Source organism: Gobio gobio (genome assembly GCF_949357685.1).
Source record: "Gobio gobio genome assembly, chromosome: 17".
Classification (NCBI taxonomy): Eukaryota; Metazoa; Chordata; class Actinopteri; order Cypriniformes; family Gobionidae; genus Gobio; species Gobio gobio.
The window spans coordinates 37,864,353-37,886,764 of NC_137110.1; the positions used below are offsets into that span (position 1 = coordinate 37,864,353).

A 22,412-nucleotide genomic window follows, 5' to 3' on the forward strand; every position below is an offset into this window, starting at 1 on the left:
AATGCAGGTGAATTCATTTTTATCAGCCATGTTTGTTAACAGAAACCGAGAGTAATAGTGTGTTATTGTTACTGGACATGTTCTAACCAGGTGGTGGCAGCTGCCGTATTACTGGGCCGGCATTAAAATGTACGACCTGGTTGCCGGATCACACTGTCTGAAGAGCAGCTATGTCCTGAGCAAGAGCAAAGCACTGGAGCTTTTCCCTATGCTGAAGAAAGACAAACTCGTGGGAGCCATTGTCTATTATGATGGTGAGCAGGAACGAATCTAAGATTTCAGTCTTGAGTATGATCTGAAATATGATATTCCGAGCCGAGGTGTAACTATGCACATTTTCTTTTTCTTTTTCATCTCTGTTAGCTATGGAAGCTTGTTTCCGTCACAGAATAAAACATTTAAAAAGATAATTGCAGCTTTTTACCTCACAATCACTCGGATTTCTGAAATTTTTTCTCACAATTGCAAGTTTTTATATCACACAATTCTGAGAGAAAAAGAATCTGATGAGATGTAAGTGATGTAAACTCGCAAGCGAGAAAAAAAAGTCAGACATGTGAGATAAAACGTTGCAATTACCTTTTTTATTTTTTATTCTGTGACGGAAACAAGCTTCCATAGTTATAGCCAATAATCAATTTAAAATGCTAAAAATGAATTAATTTCGGGAATCATTTTATATTATAAAAGTTCAAGCGTTTGGGTTGGTAAGATTTAAAAAAAAGTTTTTTTAAATTTCTTATGTCCACCAAGGCTACAATTATTTGATCAAAATAGAGAAAAACAGTAATATTGTGAAATATTATTACAATTTAAAGATGCAATTTATTTTTTATTTGTTTGAATTTTCAGCATTACTTCAGTCTTCAGTGTCGCATCATTCTAATATGCTGATTTGGTGCTTAAAAACATTTATTATTATTTTTATTATTATTATCATCATCATCAGTGTCTTTCTGCTTAATATTTTTGTGGAAATTCATATTTTTTCATCATTCTTTGATGAATAGAAAGTTCAAAAGTACAATTTATTTATAATAAAAATATATTTTAACAGTATAAGGATCTTTTTTTTTAATCTTTCTGACCCCAAACTTTTGAATGGTAGTGTGCGTACTACAATAACACATAATGCCACATTTAAAGACATTAAACGACTTAATGGCATCTGTCTCGTAACATAGTCAAACAGGGTTGAACACAGTTAAACCCAAGTCATTATATGGCCACAAATGGAGAAAAAAAAGCTTTCACCTGCATGGAAACCTTGCTGTTAGATAAAAAGTGCTGTTTTACAGGTATCATCGCTTCCATAAAACATTTCAATCTTCTAGTTGATAGTGCTTTTCTCTTTTCATTATTTACATATGTGACCTTTAAAAGAACAATCGAATTGAGCCGTATCGAATCGAATTGCTGTCGACCCATAGATTCACACCCTGATTTCAGAGGTTTATTTCTTGTGAGAGGCTACGGGTTTCAATCTGGCTTTTTAAAATAAATGATTATTTGCATTTGTTTGCCAGTAGTTGCATATCAGTAACAGTGGCTTACTGATTGCATTTCATTTTGTAATTTCACTGGAATAGAGCTACGCCCCTGCTAAATAGGGTCTAGCAAAGACTATGACAGTGAGAAATAGGAGAGGAATAATTTTTTGCTCTTTAAAACAATACAAATCTTTTTGAGTATTGCCTTTGCTAAGCATGTGATAGACAGAATGACTGAAAACATTTCTTTAAATAAGCCAATTCATTACAATTCAATTCACATTTATTTGTATAGCGCTTCTCACAATACATATTGTTTTAAAGCAGCGTTACAGAAAATGCATGTGTCTTCATGACAATTTAGAGTTATTAAAAGTGACTGTGTCGAAGTCAAGTAAGAAATGTACAGTTAAAAGACAATACAAATCATGCAGTAAGCTAACATGTATTCCTTTAGGCAGAAACAATGAGCTTGTTAAAGCAATTTAAATAGAAGTTGTGATCATAATGATCAATTCGTGATTTGTTGTCACAACTGTTGTCATTTGTTGTTTTATGCAGCAATAAGTGCAAGCTCATTTGTCTCTGTGACATTCCTGCATAATCTCTGGAAAACCGCCACCGGCTGTTACGGGCCAAACTCATTGTGCCTTTCTCTCTTGGCCCGTCTGCGCCCTGGGCCGCCCGAGGCTGCCACCAGGCAAAACTTCCATATGTTCCTGGTTAGTCTGGGTGTGCAGAATGTGTCCCCTTTATTCAAGGTCCCGTCCGGGGCAGCACAAGCCCCGCCCTCCAACCCTGCCTTCCGGTGCTTCCTGTCAAACTACATTTGGCCCACACTGATACACACGGTCCCTCGCAGGGTGCGCGGGCAGCTTATATTCAGGGGGTGTGCGGCGGCTATCTGAGCAGCGATCTGTCACATCGCGTCCATCTGTGGGAGAAACAGAGGCAAAGAGACGTCTGGATGCTCTGTTCCCTGCCGCGGTGTGTTTACGTGCCGCCCAGTGACTGCGTTCAAAAGCGTCTTAATTTGCGTATGTATGTGTGTGGAGAATCGAACCCAGCGATTGTAATGACAGTTTAGAGGTTTTATTCGTTCTTCTCCCCACGTCCGTTCCTCCTCCTCCCCCCCTCACCATCCCTCCTTCCCCTGGGTTGTCAGCCGGCTTTTCTCTCCAATTATTCAATCTGGAACAATCACGGCCGTGACATTTCCGAATCTGACCTTCTCCGCTGGAGATCGCAGCCTGCCTGTCGCTATTTGCCTCCCTCTATTTCTCTTCCTCTCTCTCTTTTTCCCCTACTCGCATCGCTTCTTCTGCTCCTGTCCCTCATCCTCCTTGAGTCCTCTCTCCCTTTCTTTCTTTCACTATCTCATCCGCGTGCACGGCCGCCCGTCACATCCTTCCTCCGCTATGATATGTCATTCATTCTTTCTGTAGGTCTTTTTTATTAATCTAATCTGACGCTAAAACTCCCTTATCTGCGTTTTCAGTCATTTGTAATGTCACGGTTTCTTTATTTCATTATAATTTCGCTTGCAGCACAAAAGCACTGCTCTTTTCGTCGTACCTGCGAGCTGTACTCTAATAAACATTCAAGCTCAGCCAAGCGTTTTCTATCTACTGCTGCGGGACAAAGCTTTCCGTGTGAGCTGTGATTCGTCCTCTTACATGATATTAACAATTTTCCAACATGCAGATGTGCGCATTATCCTTCTTAACATGGATGTTTTCCCTGCATCATGATTTGAGCGCACAGCCGTGAGCCCAAATCCGGCCAGCGCAGGTTCATGGGATCTCTAACAAAGCATGCTGGTGCCTTCACTGCACATTATTCTTTGAGAAGTGTGCCCTTTAAACAGGCTTCCTGCCTGTGTTATTATTTTATTGTCTGGTGGAGTTGCCCCGAGCATGTGTTAGCATTAGACATGCTTACGTGGGTTACCTATCCCTCTGGTTCTTTAGCATGGAGAACACAGAGGCGTTTTCTAATTCTAGTAGCTCTTTAGTCGCCGTAATAGAGTGATATCGCATTGGCTTCAAGGTTTCCTGTAATTCATGTTTCAAATGTGTCTGAAATTGTTTAAATGCCTCGAATGGCCCTATAACAATATTGAACGCCGTCACACCACTTCAAACATTGAAGCAAGTCTTGACTCAGTGGCCTCTGGCATGTACAGTAAATCATTGTGTACCTACTTTACTGTATTTTGGGGACACATTTGTACCCAGAAGTGAGCTAAATCTGACAAAACCTCCTTTTGGAGGCATCCTGATTGGGAAAAACAGTGAATAAGTTAAAACTTTTAGGGTTAGGTTATAGTGTGTATAACTAGATGTATATAAAAACAATAGAAGTCTATGGAATGTCCCCATTTTGAAAGCTAAGTAAATTGTGTGTGTGCGTGTAGCTATAGCTTTGGGGCAATTTTACAAAAAAATTGCTAAAGTTACACTTTTTTTTTTTAGAGATTCTAGCTATATGGGGAAAGCGTTTCAATAAACTGCAAGAAGTTATTTTAAAAGTTTTCTTTTAGTATTCTAAAAATGCAAAAAAGCAAGTTGCCTTTTAGGGATAGTACTAATATGGTAACACTTTATTTTACAGTGTCCTTGTTACACACGTTACTGTTGTAATAACCCCTAACCCTATAAATTAAGCATAATTAAATCCTAACCCTATAGTACATGTAGTTATTTATTATTACACAGGACTTAAATGCATAATTACCCTGTAACACAAACACCTTAAAATAAAGTGTAACCCTAATACTTAGCTTTATTTAAATTAAGTACAAGTACTGTACTTAACTTATTACGTTTAAGTTTTTTGTGTATGTGTATTGAGTGACATTTTGCTCCGGCTCTTTTCAGGACAGCACAATGACGCCCGTATGAACCTGGCCATCGCTCTTACAGCGGCCCGTCATGGGGCCGCTATTGCTAACTACACAGAGGTGGTTCATCTGCTAAAGAAACCAGATCCAAAAACGGGCCAAGAGAACGTTTGTGGAGCCCGTTGCCGAGACATGGTCACAGGTGAGATATGCCCGGACCGAAAACGAAATGATCTATTATTCAGAGAAAAAGGTGCGGTCACATTAGCGAAATTTTGCTGAATTGACAAAAAAGGTATATTGTCTATTGCTAATGGTGTCACGATCAGGGCTCTGAACCGGTTCAAGGAACGAAAACGAAAACCGGAAACGAACGAAATTTTAAGAGGAACGAAAACGAAATCAAAATCAATTTGAATCGTTCTGAACAGAAACGTTAATTTGAAATGACCATTAACCGGTTAATAACGTTATTTTATCGTTCTTTTAATATTTTACTTTGGCAGTGACCAATCATGAATTGAGTAGTACGGCATGTGACGTTGATGGATCAAGCGTGAGTGAAATGCACCATCATCTATGAATCTACCGTCAGTGCAGAGCGCGCATTTTCATGCCTCAAGTACATTTCTTTCCCCGCTGAGGTCTACAATGAAAGCGCAGGTATTGGAGGACATTCTTTTCGTACGTTTAAATAAGTAGTACGGACTTTAAGCTCAAATAGACTGATTTAGACTAGTTTATGGATTCCGTTTAAGCCTATCCAAGTAGGCTATAGCATCTATCAAACATTTTTCCCATAGTCTTTCAGATTGCCAATACAGGACAGGTCAATGTTTTCTATATAGACGGTTGATGCTTCATATTAAATGGTATGTTATATTGCATTAAATGATCAAGCTTTATTAGCTGACTGAATTTGATTATGTGATGCAGTGTTGCGCAGTGTTTGCTTTGAAATTAGCAGTTGACGGTGCATTAAGAGAGCAATAATTATCCAGTTTATTTATTCTTTATTCATGCAATTTTTAAAACAAGTCGTGTTGAAAAAAAGTTATGTACAAAGAATGTTATCACTCTTCTGAAAATAATTCGGCATAAGAGGGCCACTTTAGATTGTCTAACGCTCCATTAAAACAGGTCCGCTATGCTTTGTAATTAATGCATGTATTTCTGTTGTGGTTTTAAAAATGTTATGAAATAAATATTCAAGTTTAATTACCATGCGTTATATTATTATTGAGTGAAAAATAAGTCTATTTATACATATTTGTTTAAAGTATAGGCTAAATTAAAATAACGTTATTAACCGGTATTTTTTCAAATCAAACCGTTTTCGGAACAGTAATGTTTATTGAGGAACGCAAAAACGGAAACGCTATAATATCGATTCTGCTCGGAGTGAACCGATTGATATTTTTTTCCGTTTTTAAGCCCTGGTCACGATTTATGAAGCTTACAACTCAAACAGAGGTAACTTTCAAACCAAGCAGCTTTCTATTGGTCGACATGATGACCATACACATGACCAACTTGAAACCGCTGCGAAGTCTGCGTGAGCAATGCCAATTATGGGTGATTTCGGGAAAGGTCCATAAGCCGGGACTCGAACTTGGGTCGGCCAAAATGCAACAACGCTAAATGTTGGCGTGCTGCCCACGAGGCTATCGCCACCAACCACATGACCAATTTAATTAATCAAGATATTGACATGAGATCCTAAAGTAAAGTCTACATATAGGTTGTCTTTTGAATCTTTGCTTTCTTTTATAGTAGAATTTTCCCACAAACCAGTGCTAACTCGTCACCTTTCGGTTACCCTTTTACATTTTTTGTCCTTTTAATAGATTTGTCTTCCATTCTTAGCAAATGACCCCTGGGGTCAGGTCAGCTGTGTTCAGTTCAGAGTAACACCTCACTCTGCCGTTTACAGGGAAGGAGTTTGACGTTCGTGCCAAATGTGTCATCAACGCTACCGGCCCCTTCACTGACTCACTGCGCAAAATGGACAACCAGAAAACTGCCAACATCTGCCAGCCTAGCGCAGGAGTGCACATTGTCATCCCTGGATACTACAGGTACCTCCCTGAATCCTTCAAACTTATTCTACCTCTTTTTCCTCAAGTGTATTTTTATGGTGTTAACAGTGCAGAGAGAGATGACGTACATTTGTATCCTCCTCCCGATTATAGCCCAGACAACATGGGGCTTCTAGACCCCGCCACTAGTGATGGGCGTGTCATATTCTTCCTGCCCTGGGAGAAAATGACTATCGCCGGCACGACAGACACTCCCACTGAAATCACAGCCCATCCCATCCCTATGGAGGAGGACATCAACTTTATCCTGAAAGAAGTCCGCAATTACCTCAGCCCTGACGTAGAAGGTAAATTACACTGCTTATGCTTTTTCTTTTAAATGGTTTTAAAATTTGACATGCTGACAAAGTTACACCTAGAGCAAAAGAGAAACTGAAAATTGCAAGACACAACAGACAAAAAACCTGTTTTCCATGCACTGGTCAATTTTGAGCACCTTTTTAGAGTACCTTTCCTTTGTCCATGAAAAACGATCTTACTCGCGCTGACAGACAGATCCGATGCATGCGCACAAAGACACCTCTCACAGCGGGCACAAACACAGAATTACAGTACTTCAAAATATATGTCTTGGCGAGTATTCACACAAAAATCTGTTATGTCTTAAGTGAACGTTTGGTTAACTGTTGGGGAAAAATATCCTGTGTAACATTATAAACTATCCGTGCGGTACAGTAGGCCTTAATATATAGGCTGTCTGTTTCATTAATTTTAATCAAACAATTGTGGTATCATGGAAAAAAGTTGAATATACAGTATATTTTTCCTATATATATTTGGTTTTGACTTTATGTGTGCCAAATTTGGTGTTATTAGCAGGGATTTTAAGGTATGGTTGCTAGGTGATCATGTTTTGGAGCCTTCAGAAACCTTTAACTCGGATTTGTTTTTAAAATAACAATAGCTAATTTTTTTCAAATTTACTCATTGCGACTCATTTTGCCAGCCGTGTCCCATATGTTGTTTCAGACTGGTAGAAAGAAAACACCCAAAATGCACTTATAAGTGTTTATTTTATTGCACTCTATTTGCATCTGTAGATTTCAATTACAGACATTCTCTCAAAATGAGTCGCATGCACTTACATACACCAAACTTTACTGTTTTCTCTTTTATCTATATTCTGAAGTTTTCTCTTTTTTACAGATTTATAGGTTTGTTCATATATCATTTACCTGATTTTAAAAACTTGGTAATCATTTATTTTTGACAGCATTTGCAGATTTAGTGATAAGAGATATCCAAAATCTCCCCTGTAAAACCGTTGACTCTAATATGTCAACAAAATGAAACAAGAATAATTTAGAACCTGGCTTTGTCCAATTTTCAGATTTTTGTTCTGGAAATGTATGCAAATGATTGCTTATTTAATTAATTATAATACCTCAGTTGCATATTTAAACAACATTTCAGAAAACCTTACATTCTTAATGTAATTAATACATTGGGGAAGTATGATGATATCTGTTAGTTACATGTTTTACCCTATTCACCTGGGGAACCATGTTATGCAATAGAAGTGGCCTAATTATTTGAGTACTTTTGGAGAAGAGATGTTTGGAAAAAATAAATGCCGAAGGATGAGATAATTTTGAAAATAAATGAATATAAAAATATTCTTGTAAAAGGTCTGTTTTCCCAGACCCTGTTGGGACTTCATTCATGCATTCATGCACCAATAATTGCTGTTAAAGGGCTAGTTCACCCAAAAATGAAAATTCTGTTGTTCCAAACCTGTATGAATTTCTTTCTTCTGCTGAACACAAAAGAAGATATTTTCAAGAATATGGGTAACCAAACAGTCGATGGACCCCATTGACCTGCATAGTATGGAGAAAAAAAAATACTATGGAAAGGCAACAGGAAATGCAGGAAACGCTGTCAGAGTACTGTATTACTGTTCTGTCTACATTGCCAGAACACATGTGCAGGAATTGTTAACGATAACCAAACATAATTGTTGTATGGAAAAGAGCTTTGAGGATTGAGCAACATGAGAATGATTAGATAATGATTTATGGTCACACTTTAGATTAGGGTCCAATTCTCACTATTAACTAATTATTAACTACGACTTTTGCCTCAATAAACTCCTAATTACTGCTTATTAATAGTTAATAAGGTAGTTATTAAGTTTAGGTATTGGGTATGAATCAAGGGATGTAGAATAAGGTCATGCAGAATAAAGCATTAATATGTGCTTTAAAAGTTCTAATAAACAGCCAATATCCTAGCAATATACATACTAATAAGCAACTAGTTAATAGTGAGAAACGGAGCCTAAACTAAAGTGTTACCTGTTTTGTTTTTACAGCAAACAGTCTGCATAAGGTGTGACTCAATTTAAACATCGTCGTTCAAAAGATTGGGTTTCGTCAGATTTTTGTGATAACCAAGGCTGCATCAAAAACACAGTAAAAGCAGTTATATTGTTGAATATTATTACAATTTAAAATAACTTTTCTATTTTAATTTATTTTAAAATGTAATTTATTCCTGTGATGACACAGCTGAATTTTCATCATCCATTATCATCCGTCTTCAGAATCACATGATCCTTCAGGAATCATTCTAATATGTTGATTTGGTGCTCAAGAAACATTTCTTATTATTACAGTTGAAAATGATTGTGCTGCTTTGTTTATGTGAAAAATGGCGTACATTTTTTTCAGGATTCTTTAATGAATAGAAAGTTAATAAGGACAGCATTTATTTTTAATAGTTTTTTGTAACAACGTAAAAGTATTTTTCTGTCAATATAATGTGTCCTTGATGAGTAAATTGCTTTTAAAAAAATTGCACTGACCTCACTTTTGAACAGTAGGGTATGAATGGATTATTTCTGCCACAGTGTTTTAGACAAATATGAAAAAGCTGCATGAAAAAAAAGAGACTTTCATTTCTGCATGCATGTGAATGAATAGACAGGCAGGCTTGTATTGGTTGTGTTGAGTCTAGTAACTAGTTTGGACTGATAACTCCAAGCGTCTCCCTCTGAAAGCAGAGGTATTGATTTTTGAGCGCAGCCCTCTAATTGTTCAAAGCGCCGTGGATGCGGGCTTGATTGCTTGATTGATTAGCTTCATAACTAATTTTCCCTTCGCAAAAAACGCTTCCTCCTTTCTCTGATTGTTGGGCAAGTCGTTAAGAGTTTGTTGAGTCTCGTTATCTCATTCAGCGCTGCATGTGTCTTTCAGCTACTGTGGAAAGTCATCCGGTTGTCAGTTTTTTAACAGAATGTATACTCAAAACCACAATGTGACGGCTGCCGTGTGGCAGGGTGTCTTCTACTTTGTTGCGGGCGAGAATGAGAGACCGGATGGGCGACTCTGTTGACCCGGGAGGGTTGATTGAAAGTGTGAATAAAGATTGAGCGATGGAGGAATGCCACAGAGACCTTGCCTCTGGATGCAGGGTTGAAACTGGACTGAACTGCTCTACTGAAGGCAGCTAAAGGGATTTGACTGTGGGAGATTTGTCACACTGACAGTGTTGCGGCAAGATCTTGTTGTTTGTCCCTCAAGTAGAGAAATTGTTTGAGAGAGAGAGAGAATGGAGACATTTTAAGTTAAGTTTTTGGGACTCTCATTTTTGGAATTCTCATTCAAAAATGTCATTACATTGATCGTAATTTAATCAGTTTAATCAAACCTGTTCAAAGGAGGGTAACCATATAGGAAGCCACCAATATAGAATTTCTGTGCAAACCTTAGTAAATTACCTTGCATGATTCATTTAAATACTCTCCTCACATAAATTTTGCATCTGAAAGGGAAACTCCTACAAATGCATATGCAATAGAGTCAGCCGCAAAAATAACTGTGTCCATGCCCTTTCAGCGCTAATTGAAATTCTATATTTTTTTTTTAATGCCAAAAAAGGGTTTGTGCTGGTGCAAGCTTTTAGTAAATCTGGCCCTAATTGTTTTATATTTTAGATAACTGAAATTATTTTTTTCTAAGAAGCATTCACACGTAAGCTCCAATCTAGAATTTGAAATGTGAAATCCTGAATCAAAACTAATCAAATATGCATCAAACACTCCAAATATGATGATCCAATTTTTTTTCTAATTTATTTACATAGAAGTTTTAAATAATAAAGAAAATGTGTCGTACAACCAGTAAACAGTGATGAGGACAAACACCGTAGAAAGATAAAACACAAGATTATTCTTGAACGACAAACAGAGAGAAATCTTATGATTAACTCTTTCCCCGCCATTGACAGAATTTTCCAACTTTCCGTGTTTTCACTGTTATACGGTAGGGTGCGCTGTTATACATCATCTGAAAAAGTACAGAATTTCCTGATCAAAACACATGTGAAAAAGAAGCAGAAACAAGTGATAGCAGTGCTTACCAGTGGTGTGCAGTGGTGTTTTCAAATGAGTCCTCACATTTATTTATATATATATACATACACTAGTGCTGTCAATCGATAAAAAAAAAAACTAATAATTAATTGCAAAACATTTTCTGTAATTAATTAACCATCTGCGTTTTTAACATTTTTCTATTATAATTTCACAGTTACTCTCCAAATTAATGTACAGACAATTTAAATACACTATATTTGAAATATTTGTTGTAATGGCATCTTTTCATGAAGGCTAGTATCACTGATCCTAAAACTGCTACTGATGTCTCTGACATTTTTTTTAAAAACATTAATGATATTAGACATTCAATATTAAAGTATAATTAAAAGCTATATCAATTTCAAGTGAATTTAAAACAATCTTCACATAAACCCATTATAATAAATGTCATATTTACCTGTGGCCTTTCTACCTGTCTGTCTGCATAAATAGAATAACTCCTTATTAAAGGTACAAGGTTATTTAACTCATTTAAGACTGCTCTTATGAGAATACTCGACAAAATGGGCATTTTGGCATAATTCTGTGTGTTATTGTTCGTTAAGAGAACTGGATTCTGGCGCACAGGACATTAACAGACAGTGCGTTCTCTTTTGCCTTGTGGTGCTTGAATGGTTTTAAAGCATTTGCATGAATAAGAGCATGATCATATAATGTAATGCTAGCCAAAGAATTATAGAAAAACGGTTGCTGAGTTAATTGTGTAAAATATTTTATATATATATATATATATATATATATATATATATATATATATATATATATATATATATATATATATATATATATATATATATATATATATATATATATATATATATATATATATATATATATATATATATATATATATATATGTTGAGGTGTTGAGGTGCAGGCCAGTCAAATTCCTCCACACCAAACTCACACATCCATGTCTTTATGGACCTTGCTTTGTGCACTGGTGTGCAGTCATGTTGGAACAGTAAGGCCATCCCCAAACTGTTCCCACAAAGTTGGGAGCATGAAATTGTCCAAAATGTCTTGGTATGCTGAAGCATTAAGAGTTCCTTTCACTGGAACTAAGGGGCCAACCCCTGAAAAATAAACCCACACCATAACCCCCCTCCACCAAACTTTACACTTGGCACAATGCAGTCAGGCAAGGACAGTTCTCCTGGCAACTGCCAAACCCAGACTCGTCCATCGGATTGCCAGACAAAGAAGCGTTTGCATTGTACTTGTTGATTTAAGGATTGGATGCAGCTGCTCGGCCATGGAAACCCATTCCATGAAGCTCTTTATGCACTGTTCTTGAGCTAATCTGAAGTTTTGAGGTCTGTAGCTATTGACTCTGCAGAAAGTTGGTGACTTGTGTGCACTGTGTGGCTCAGCATGCGCTGACCCCGCTCTGTGATTTTACGTGGCCTACCACTTCATGGCTGAATCGCTGTTGTTCCCAATTGCTTCCACTTTGTTATAATACAACTAACAGTTGACTGTGGAATATTTAGTAGTGAGGAAATTTCACGAATGGACTTATCACAGTACCAAGCTTGAATTCACTCCTGAGAGTGACCCATTCTTTCAGTTCTGTTTGTAGAAGCAGTCTGCATGCCTAGGTGCTTGATTTTTATACACCTGTGGCCATGGAAGTGATTGAAACACCTGAATTCAATGACCCCCCACAGTCATCATGTTTTTAGGTCATTTCAAGTTTGATTTTGACGTGACATAAAGCATTGATATCTAAGCTGAGTTGTTTACTTCTTTTTAATTAGTCTTCCCATTAATGCCATCATTGTCTTCATTCAGGCCGGCATGGAATCAAGAGCCGGGATTTATCGCACGAACCAATCATATCCAATTATAACCGATCGTATCCAATCATAGTTGGAGCCATTGCCTCCTTTTACTTAACTTTCCCCCATTCATTAAAATTGCCTCACAAAAACCCTGCACGCATTGGGGGCTCTGTTTTGAAGTCAATAAAGGGAGAGGAGTCAATCCTCCCGCTGTAACTTTAACTGCAGGAGTGCGGGTGTCGCTGTAGGACAGTGTTACTTTATAAAAACATGTGACTTCTACACGTTTTAATATCACATTTTGTAATATTTGCGTTGTTTTATTTTTGCAATATCAATTATTTTCTCATCTCATTTTTTTGAGAAGGCACTGCCTCCCCTGGTGCGTACATGCTAAATGCATATGTAAAATAACACAATCATCAACATTAAATAGCATATAAATAAAAATTGCCTAACATTACTGAATGAAATGGTGACCCAGGATGAAGTATAGGACTGTGCAGGCATGTTGACTCGATCTACTCCATCTATGTTTTGATCATTGTTCTAAATCTAGACATAGTATCTGACAAAAACGTGATTTTTCTCAGGGTTTTGCTCAAAATTTGCTCAAAATGAACAGAGGGTCTGTTCTTTCTTATATATTGCATGTTCAGATATTCATATAACAAAATATTGTCTGGGCCATGAAAATGATCAAAAATGCTGGTGCTAGGCTGCTGGCTGGCAACTTTTTTCAAAAACATTGCCGGGGAAAGAGTTAAAGTTCCTCGAGATTTAATTTTGTGCTTCAATAGATAGTTCGCCCAAAAAAGAAAATGTTCCAAAGATAAACGAAAGTCTTATGGGTTTGGAATGATGTTATGGTGAGTAATTGATGACAGAATTTGAATTTTTGGGTGAACTAACCCTTTGTCTGTTTGTTGTGATCAGTTGTGTTACTTCACGTCCCATTTTCAAGTTTAATGTTGACAGGCAAAATGCATGTTGGAATATTTTTAACACAGATATTAATATTATTATTATTATTATTATTATTATTATTATTATTATTATTATTATTATTATTATTATTATTATTATTATTATTATTATTATTATTAGGGCTGTCAAAAGATTAATCGCATCCAAAATAAAAGTTTGTGTTTACATAATATATGTGCGTGTACTCTGTATAATTATTATGTATATATAAATACACACACATTCATGTATATATTTAAGAAATATTTGCAAACTGTATTTATAAAATTTATATTGTATATAAATATAAATATTTTATATATAAATGTAATACATTTTTCTTAAATATATACATGCTTGTGTCTCTATATATTTATATATATATATATATATATATATATATATATATATATATATATATATATATATATATATATATATATATATATATATATATATATATATATATATATATATATATATATATATATATATATATAATATATAAATAATTATTATACAGAGTATACGCACATATATTATTTAAACACCAACTTTTATTTTGGATGCAATTAATAGCGATTCATCTTTTGACAGTCCTAATTGTTATTATTAGCTTCCCTTTTCAGCAAGTTATTTTCGAATGCTAATATTGGCCTATACCAATACGCCGATATATTGCGTATCCCTAATAGGTATGGCGATCGTGACTCTTCGAGAACTCTCCAAGTGCATTCCACAGCTTGAAAATGGACTGAATTCTCCCCTTGAGAATTAGATTACTTGAATGCATTCGACAGCCCAGCGGTCTATTGCTGAGGTTCATTTAGACTCAAGGTGTGTGTGTTATTGGTTTCCCAAGTCTGCTGTCTGCTGAGCTCCCTAGCCTTGTCATAAATGTTTCAGAGATGCCCTTTGATAATGAGAGTGCTGTCTATGTTTTTCCCCCCATTCAGAAATATCAACCTGCATATTACAGTGGCAGGTGTACCACGGATCGATACACAACTCCCTCTTAATAATTAATGCTTGAGATGTCACCACAATAGGGAAATTGACTCCGGACTCGTACATGATGTTCTAGTAATGGTTTGTTGGTTTAACAAAGTAACAAAGCAATTCAAGATTTTACGGACAATCTCGCTTTCCATGTTCCCTTGTGATCATTTATCAGACAAAATAGCTTTTATTGCAGACATCGCTGTCATTTTCATGTATGACATACAATAGGGTAGCCTATTGTAGTCCTGTCAATCAGATACACTGCACACACACTTCAGCTGTCAGAGATTGTCAGCGTTTCTGGTTTCTTTGGTTCTCAGTGCGGCGAGGGGATGTCCTGGCGGCCTGGAGTGGCATTCGTCCGCTGGTCACCGACCCCAACTCCAAAGACACGCAGTCCATCTGTCGCAACCACATCGTCAACATCAGCGACAGCGGACTCGTCACAATCGCTGGTCAGTGCCACTAATTTGTGCCTTGGTCTCCATTTTGTTAGAAATAGTTTCTGTAAAACTTTTGTACAGTAGTGTGTGTTCTGATAAACAAGTCCTCTTTTTAATGCAAAAAATACATAATATTAAGTACAAAATATTTTTAAATAATTAGATCTCACACAGAACATTTTAAATATGACAAAGTATTAAAAATACACAAACACTGTTTTGTAATGAGGAATTGGCCAATTGGGTTACTGACAGGTAGTATAAAGATTTCATAATAACACTCTATCTACTGTAGGTGGGAAGTGGACAACTTATCGTTCCATGGCTGAGGAGACACTTGATGCTGCTGTAAAGGCTCATAACCTCTCATCCGGGCCCAGCAGGACGGTCGGTCTGATGCTGGAGGGTGGGAAGGACTGGACCCCCACCCTTTACATTCGCTTGGTTCAAGACTACGGCTTGGAAAATGAGGTGGGTTTTGAAGCTTAACTGCTTAGCATTCTGCCAGTCAAAGCTCTTTGGAGCATGTTCAACTGCTCCATAACGCTTCAGTCCCCCCTGATTCTGTGGGGAAGAGAAAGTCTGGCAAACCCTTGTTTGGAAGCACGAGAGCTTGATGGAGCCGTAGCGCTACCATGGATGTTGTTTTGCCAGCATATTTAAAAAGGTCAGCATGCAGATATTTTTGACAGCACTTGACCTTTGGTGAGAGATATAAAAGAAGAGTTTGAATCGATGTAAACGGGGTCGTGTTTATTTGTCAGAATGCTTAACGAAGCATAGGTGTCCATAAGCTTGTTAAAGAATTATGAAGAAAACACCTCAACATGTTTAAAATCTTAGACTAGCCTTGGTTACAGTGGGTTTCCTGTAAGGTGACCACCAGTTACTCGTCAGTTTAAAAAAAGCCCTAAGGAGTAACATTTTCATTTTCTAAACTCACAGGTTGCCCAGCACTTGGCTGCCACCTATGGAGGAAGAGCGTTTGATGTAGCTAAGATGGCTCACGTGACAGGCAAGAGATGGCCCATACTGGGGAAACGCCTTGTGTCTGAATTTCCCTACATAGAGAGTGAGGTAAGCACTTATCTTAAGCAACTTAAGAATTAACCTCTAGTGGACCATTTGCTAAGCCCCACCTTTGAAACATTGCTGACCAATTCTACTGTAGCAACTGCTGACATTGGCCTTTTTCTCTGACAAGCTTTTTTAATGGAAAGAGGAACTGACTGTTCAGATTTAAAATTCAATTTTACATTCATCAAAAAAAAAGTGTTGCTGCTGAGTCACTCTCATTAGTATGGAAGCTTGTTTCCGTACCTGAATAAAAAATTAAAAAGTAAAACAATTTAAAAGATAATTTAAACTTTTTATCTCACAATTCAGACTTTTTTCTCAGAATTGCGAGATATAAACTCACAATTGCTAGTTAAAAAGTCCAAATTTGAGCGGGGAAAAAAGACATCTTGTCATATATCACAATTCTGACTTTTCTCGCAATAGTGAGTTTACATCTCGCAATTCTCAGAATTGCATGATATAAAGTCGCAGTAGTGAGTTATAAAGTCATAATTTTGCGAGAAATAATTCAGAATTTTACTTTATAACTCGCAATTCTGACTTCATTTCTTGCAATTGCGACTTTATATCACGCATCTTAAATATCTTGAATGTTCCAATAAAAGTCTTAATTCAGACTTTTATTGTAATGAACAGCTGGGAGTAGTAACATCCTGATATTTCAAAATAAGAGTCACAATGGTACTGCATTATGTGGGATATTATTACAATTTTCATTACACAAAGAAAGAAAGAAAAGAAAAGACCAACAGCCATTATTTATTAATTTCAATATGTAGATTTTTACTAGTATCAGCACAATGATCTGTTTTTTGTCTTTTATTTTTTTAGCAAATTATTATTGTTTGAGCCAAATCCAATATTGATCTATCTCTAATCTGTATGTATTCATGTTGGTACATAAATCAACTTCAAAAACATATTGAATAAAACTTAAACTTGCAGTTACCCTGTTTTTCAATTGAATGTGGGTCCGTTTAATTAAGTAATAAAATCTAAGAAACAATATTTATTTTGAGATTCTATGTGCTTGTAGTTTATGGAGCTAAGGTATTCATTTTATTTGTGCAGGTCTTAAAAATGTCTTAAATTTTATTTTTTTAAATGTGGTGCTTTCTGTCTGGATTTAGGTGCAGTACGCTATAAAGGAGTATGCATGTACAGCCATCGATGTGATTGCTCGTCGAACACGACTGGGCTTTCTGAACGTACAGGCTGCAGACGAGGCTCTGCCACGTATCGTTGAGATCATGGGCAAAGAACTGCAGTGGACTGAGCAAAAAAAGAAAGTATGTAATTTATATCAGGGTATATTTCTTTAGAATGCAGTCTCATCGTGCTGCTTTTTCCCCCTTCATTTTATGTGAATTTTTTAATTAAAATGAAAGCAGAATCCACTTTAAATTCACATTTAGAGTGTGAATGAATTCTAATCACAATTCAAATTCGTCCTGAACATTTTTGTGGCAATACTTAAAGGATTAGTTCACTTCAAAATGAAAATTTCCTGATGATTTACTCACCCCCATCTCATCCAAGATGTTCATGTCTTTCTTTTTTCAGTCGAAAAGAAATTACGTTTTTTGAGATAGACATACCAGGATTTTTCTCCATATAATGTATTCAATGGTAACCAACTGGTTGGTTTATAGGGCTTCGAAGGGCTTCAGAGGGCTCTGCATGATCCCAGCTGAGGAATAGGGTCTTATCTAGAGAAACCAAAATAAACATTTATAAAAAAAATAAACATTTATATACTTTTTAACCTCAAATGCGCAACTTCGGTGTTGTGATTCTTCACGGCGTAAGGGCGTATGATGTCATCACATCAGAAAGGTCGCATGTATGTGGAAGTACCGACCCAGTGTTAAAACGAACGTGCAAAGACTAAATCAAACGGCCTTTACGAAAATAAAGGTAAAACAACTATGTCGGACAATTTTAGAGTTGGAGGAGAGTTTTTCGACACTGGGTCGGTACTTCCACCTATACGCCATGGACGTGACCTTTCCGACACGATGACGTCATGCGCAGTGAAGAAGAACAACATCGAAGTCACGCATTTGAGGTTAAAAAGTATATCAATGTTTGTTTGTTTTTCAGAAAATGACCGATCGTTTCACTAGATAAGAACCTATTCCTAGGCTGGGATTGTGCAGAGCCCTCTGAAGCCCTTTGAAACTGCTTTGGACCTTCAAACGGTTGGTTGCAATTGAAAACCATTATGTGAAGAAAAATCCTGAAATTTTTTTTTTTGACTAAAGAAAGAAAGACATGAACATCTTGGATTAGATGGGGGTAATTATCAGGAAATGTTCATTTTGAAGTGAACTAATCCTTTAAAGTGATGTATGGAATTTATCTCCTAAATTGATTGTACAAACCTGCTACCCTCGCCCTGAGCACCACTTTTTTTTGTCTTGACCGAATGCTAAAGGTCTCAGCCAGGTTAATTTAGGTAACCCCTAATAATAGACTGCAGCTATTGTTAGTGTGACTCTTAAATAGTCTTTCTAACAAGGAGTCTCCACTTCAAGATAAGAACACAATTCAACTGTACAATGAACTCTTAGCACAACACCTCTAGATGACTATGGCTATTACGTCTGTGCTCACAGGAGTGTATGTGTAGTGCGTTTGTAAGGAGGGGATAGAGTTACCCCAGCTTTTGCACGTTGGTCGTGGGTTTCCTGTCTGATAAACAGAAGCGCTAATAATAGCACCGATCACTGTGCAGCTTTGATACTGTTCAGTTCCCATGAGTTCAGCGCTCAGATCTGCTCACAATGCAGGTGCACCACACCCATCACACACATGAGCGGACAGCGACACAATGCTCTGCTGGGAGTCTTGATTCAGCGCAGGTATATCGCAGCTCTGCAAAGCCGAGACAGTATTTTCAGCCTGCGCACTGCAGGAACGTTAACGTATAGAACACGTTTGAATTTTGGCTGAATTTAAATCATTTTTACTGCCTCAAACATTCCCAATCTCATCTAGAAATAGAAAAAAAGAAAATAAAAAAACTGTAATTTACTTTCATATGAATAATTTCATATTCCGTCCTCTCTCTGACCCTTTATTTATTTATTTATTGCTGTGCCTTGAAGACTTGAAATGCCCTCTTCAGATGTGAAATGAGAAACAACACTTTGACATGATCTGTGAGTTCGCTGTTGGGTACAATAGACCATTTCAGTGTTTTGTGGGCGGAGCCTACCTGGTGGCAGAAAGTGACAGTTCTGTAGTAGCAGTCAATGGAAGCTTGTTTCCACCACAGAATAAAAAAAGATAATTGTGATAATTGTGAATTTATATTTCACAATTCTGACTTTTTTCTCACAACTTTGATTTTATATCTCGCAATTCTGAGAAGAAAAATCAAAATTGCGAGATATAAACGTGAATTCGGATTCAGTCCTAGTCTATGTTCACACTGTCAGTCCAAATCTGATTATTTGTGTATCTGATTGGAATCTGATCTAAAATGATTGACTGTCCATATTGTGTATTGCAACTGTTCAGATCCGATTTGTGTCCATGCTGCTTTCGTTTTCTGAGATATTTGAATTGGTTTCTATGGCAATGTTGTTGCATTTGTAGGTATACGCCAAAACAGCAACCGCAACATAAAGGGGTTTGCAATACAAGGGGTGTGAAAATGTGTAGCCGCCACGGTGGACTACTGCGTCTTCTGAGGCAGTGGCAGAACCGTAGGAGGCTGGTATGCGTGGCTTTATTCTGTGCTGTCGTATCCACCAGTTTCAAAACATTTATAATATACGTTATACGTTATAATATCATTTTCTGCTCATCCGACACTTTGCAACAACACAACCTTGCTACTGCAAGTAACTTTCAGCATGTTTCTTATAACAATGTCTAACATATACATTTTACATGGCGTGAGAAAGTCACATAAACCATGCGAAATCCGATCAGAGTGGATTTTCAGAACGGATTTCCAGAAATGCGATTTGAAAAGTATTTCAAACCACATACACTATTTTGCCAAACGTTTTGGGACGCCTGCCTTTACATGTACATTAACTTTAATGACATTCCATTCTTAATCCGTATCGTTTAATATGCAGTTGGCCCACCCTTTGCAGCTATAACAGCTTCAACTGTTTAAGAGTGTGATTATAGGAATTTTTGACCATTCTTCTAGAAGCGATTTTGTGAGGTCAGGCACTGATGTTGGACGAAAAGGGCTGGCTTGCAGTCTCCTCTCTAATTCATCCCAAAGGTGTTCTATTGGTTTGAGATCAGGACCCTGTGCAGGCCAGTCAAGTTCCTCCACACCAAACTCGCTCATCCATGTCTTTTATGGACCTTGGAACAGGAAGGGGCCATCCCCAAATTGTTCCCACAAAGTTGGGAGCATGAAATTGTCCAAAATGCCTTGGTATGCTGAAGTATTAAAAGTTCCTTTCACTGTAACTAAGGGGCCAAGCCCAACCCCTGAAAAACAACCCCTCCACCAAACTTTACACTTGGCACAATGCAGTCTGGCAAGTACTGTTCTCCTGGCAACCGCCAAACCCAGACTCGTCCATCAGAATGCCAGACAGAGAAGCGTGATTCGTCACTCCAGAGAACACGTCTCTACTGCTCTAGAGTCCAGTGGCGGCGTGCTTTACACCACTGCATCCGACGCTTTGCATTGCACTTGGTGATGGAAGGCTTGGATGCAGCTGCTCAACCAATTAAACCCATTCCATGAAGCTCTCTACGTTCTTGACTTTGGAGGTCTGTAGCTATTGACCGTGACAGTTGACCATGGAATATTTAGTAGTGAGGAAATTTCACGAATGGACTTATTGCGCAGGTGGCAATCTATCATGGTACCACACTTGAATTCACTGAGCTCCTGAGAGCGACCGATTCTTTCACAAATGTTTGTAGAAGAGTCTGCATGCCTAGGTGCTTGATTTTAAACTCCTGTGGCCATGGAAGTAATTGGAACACCTGAATGCAATGATTTGGAGGGGTGTCCCAATACTTTTGGCACATTTCATGTGATTTTTATTGCCGTTTACACTCGCTAAATCTTATCGTATTTCAATCGGAAATGCAAAAAAATCGGATTTGGACTGACAGTCTGAATGTAGCCCTAGTTTCCTATTCTGTGTCTATTTTTACTATTTTACTGTTCACCTGGTGTTCATTGATCTCATTAGTTCCCTAGTTTACTCTGATATACTGTTTTGTTCAGTTCTTTGGCCTGTCTTGCCAGTATTTTCGTTGTTGTATTATTCTGTTTCCTGAGTTTTCCTTGCCTGTTGGATTTATTGGATTCAAATGAACAGTTAATAAACTGTGCCACTCAAACCTGTTACAATCAGACTGAAATGATCAGGGGATATAAATAATGCATTAAAATCTATTTTATCCATTTGATCCTTTGGAAAGTTAAGCCGAGTTTGTTTTTGTTTGTCTATAGGAAGAACTGGAGGCAGCACAGAAGTTCCTGCACTTGGAGATGGGTTATAAAGCTCGCTCTGAGCAGCTCAGCAAGACTACAGAGATCTCACTTACTGGCCAAGAGGTGGCAAGGTATAGTGTGTGTGTGTGTGTGTGTGTGTGTGTGTGTGTGTGTGTGTGTGTGTGTGTGTGTGTGTGTGTGTGTGTGTGTGTGTGTGTGTGTGTGTGTGTGTGTGTGTGTGTGTGTGTGTGTGTGTGTGTGTGTGTGTGTGTGTGTGTGTGTGTGTGTGTGTGTGTGTGTGTGTGTGTGTGTGTGTGTGTGTGTGTGTGTGTGTGTGTGTGTGTGTGTGTGTGTGTGTGTGTGTGTGTGTGTGTGTGTGTGTGTGTGTGTGTGTGTGTGTGTGTGTGTGTGTACAAGAGCCTACATCTCCCACTCTCCTAATATTGTCTTTATTATGTATAACAGGTTTAAGAAGCGCTTTTACAAATTTGATAAGGAGAGTAAAGGCTTTATCACAACACTGGATGTTCAGCAAGTGCTAGAGGTGAGATATAATCTAAATGTAACAACCATATTCTACATCTAGCATTTTTTTGTTTACATATAACATTGTTTCCCTGAATCCATAATGTTAGTCAAGGTTTTTTGCACCCTTTCTTTTATCAGTTTTTGATACTGTTCCTTTAAAACTTATATATATATATATATAATCTTACACGCTTGGCTAACGTCTATTTATTTAATCATGGTAGGCCAAGTGCTGGTTTATGTGAAAGTTAACAGGTGGGAGAAAATCATGTTTGGATCTGTGTGTTAGTTTTTAAAGTGACTTTAGTAGCTTTAAAAAGGGTTTATACACAAAAGACTATGCACTTATTTTACATTTCAAACATACTT

General features: G+C 37.3%; 1 protein-coding gene across 2 annotated transcripts in view; it reads left to right on the top strand.

Moving 5' to 3' along the window:
* Positions 1–22,412, top strand: part of gpd2 (glycerol-3-phosphate dehydrogenase 2 (mitochondrial)) — a 37,604-nt gene that overhangs the window by 8,281 nt on the left and 6,911 nt on the right. For both annotated transcript variants that reach the window (XR_013818347.1, XM_079841542.1), the window contains exons 6-15: positions 91–254; positions 4,370–4,534; positions 6,266–6,410; positions 6,525–6,718; positions 14,885–15,019; positions 15,303–15,478; positions 15,953–16,084; positions 17,218–17,376; positions 21,534–21,646; positions 21,981–22,059. Coding sequence is in view for 1 of the 2 variants with exons in the window: in XM_079841542.1 (XP_079697668.1) it covers positions 91–254; positions 4,370–4,534; positions 6,266–6,410; positions 6,525–6,718; positions 14,885–15,019; positions 15,303–15,478; positions 15,953–16,084; positions 17,218–17,376; positions 21,534–21,646; positions 21,981–22,059 (1,462 nt within the window). In the remaining variant the exon portion in view is untranslated. The remainder of the gene's footprint in view (positions 1–90; positions 255–4,369; positions 4,535–6,265; positions 6,411–6,524; positions 6,719–14,884; positions 15,020–15,302; positions 15,479–15,952; positions 16,085–17,217; positions 17,377–21,533; positions 21,647–21,980; positions 22,060–22,412) is intronic.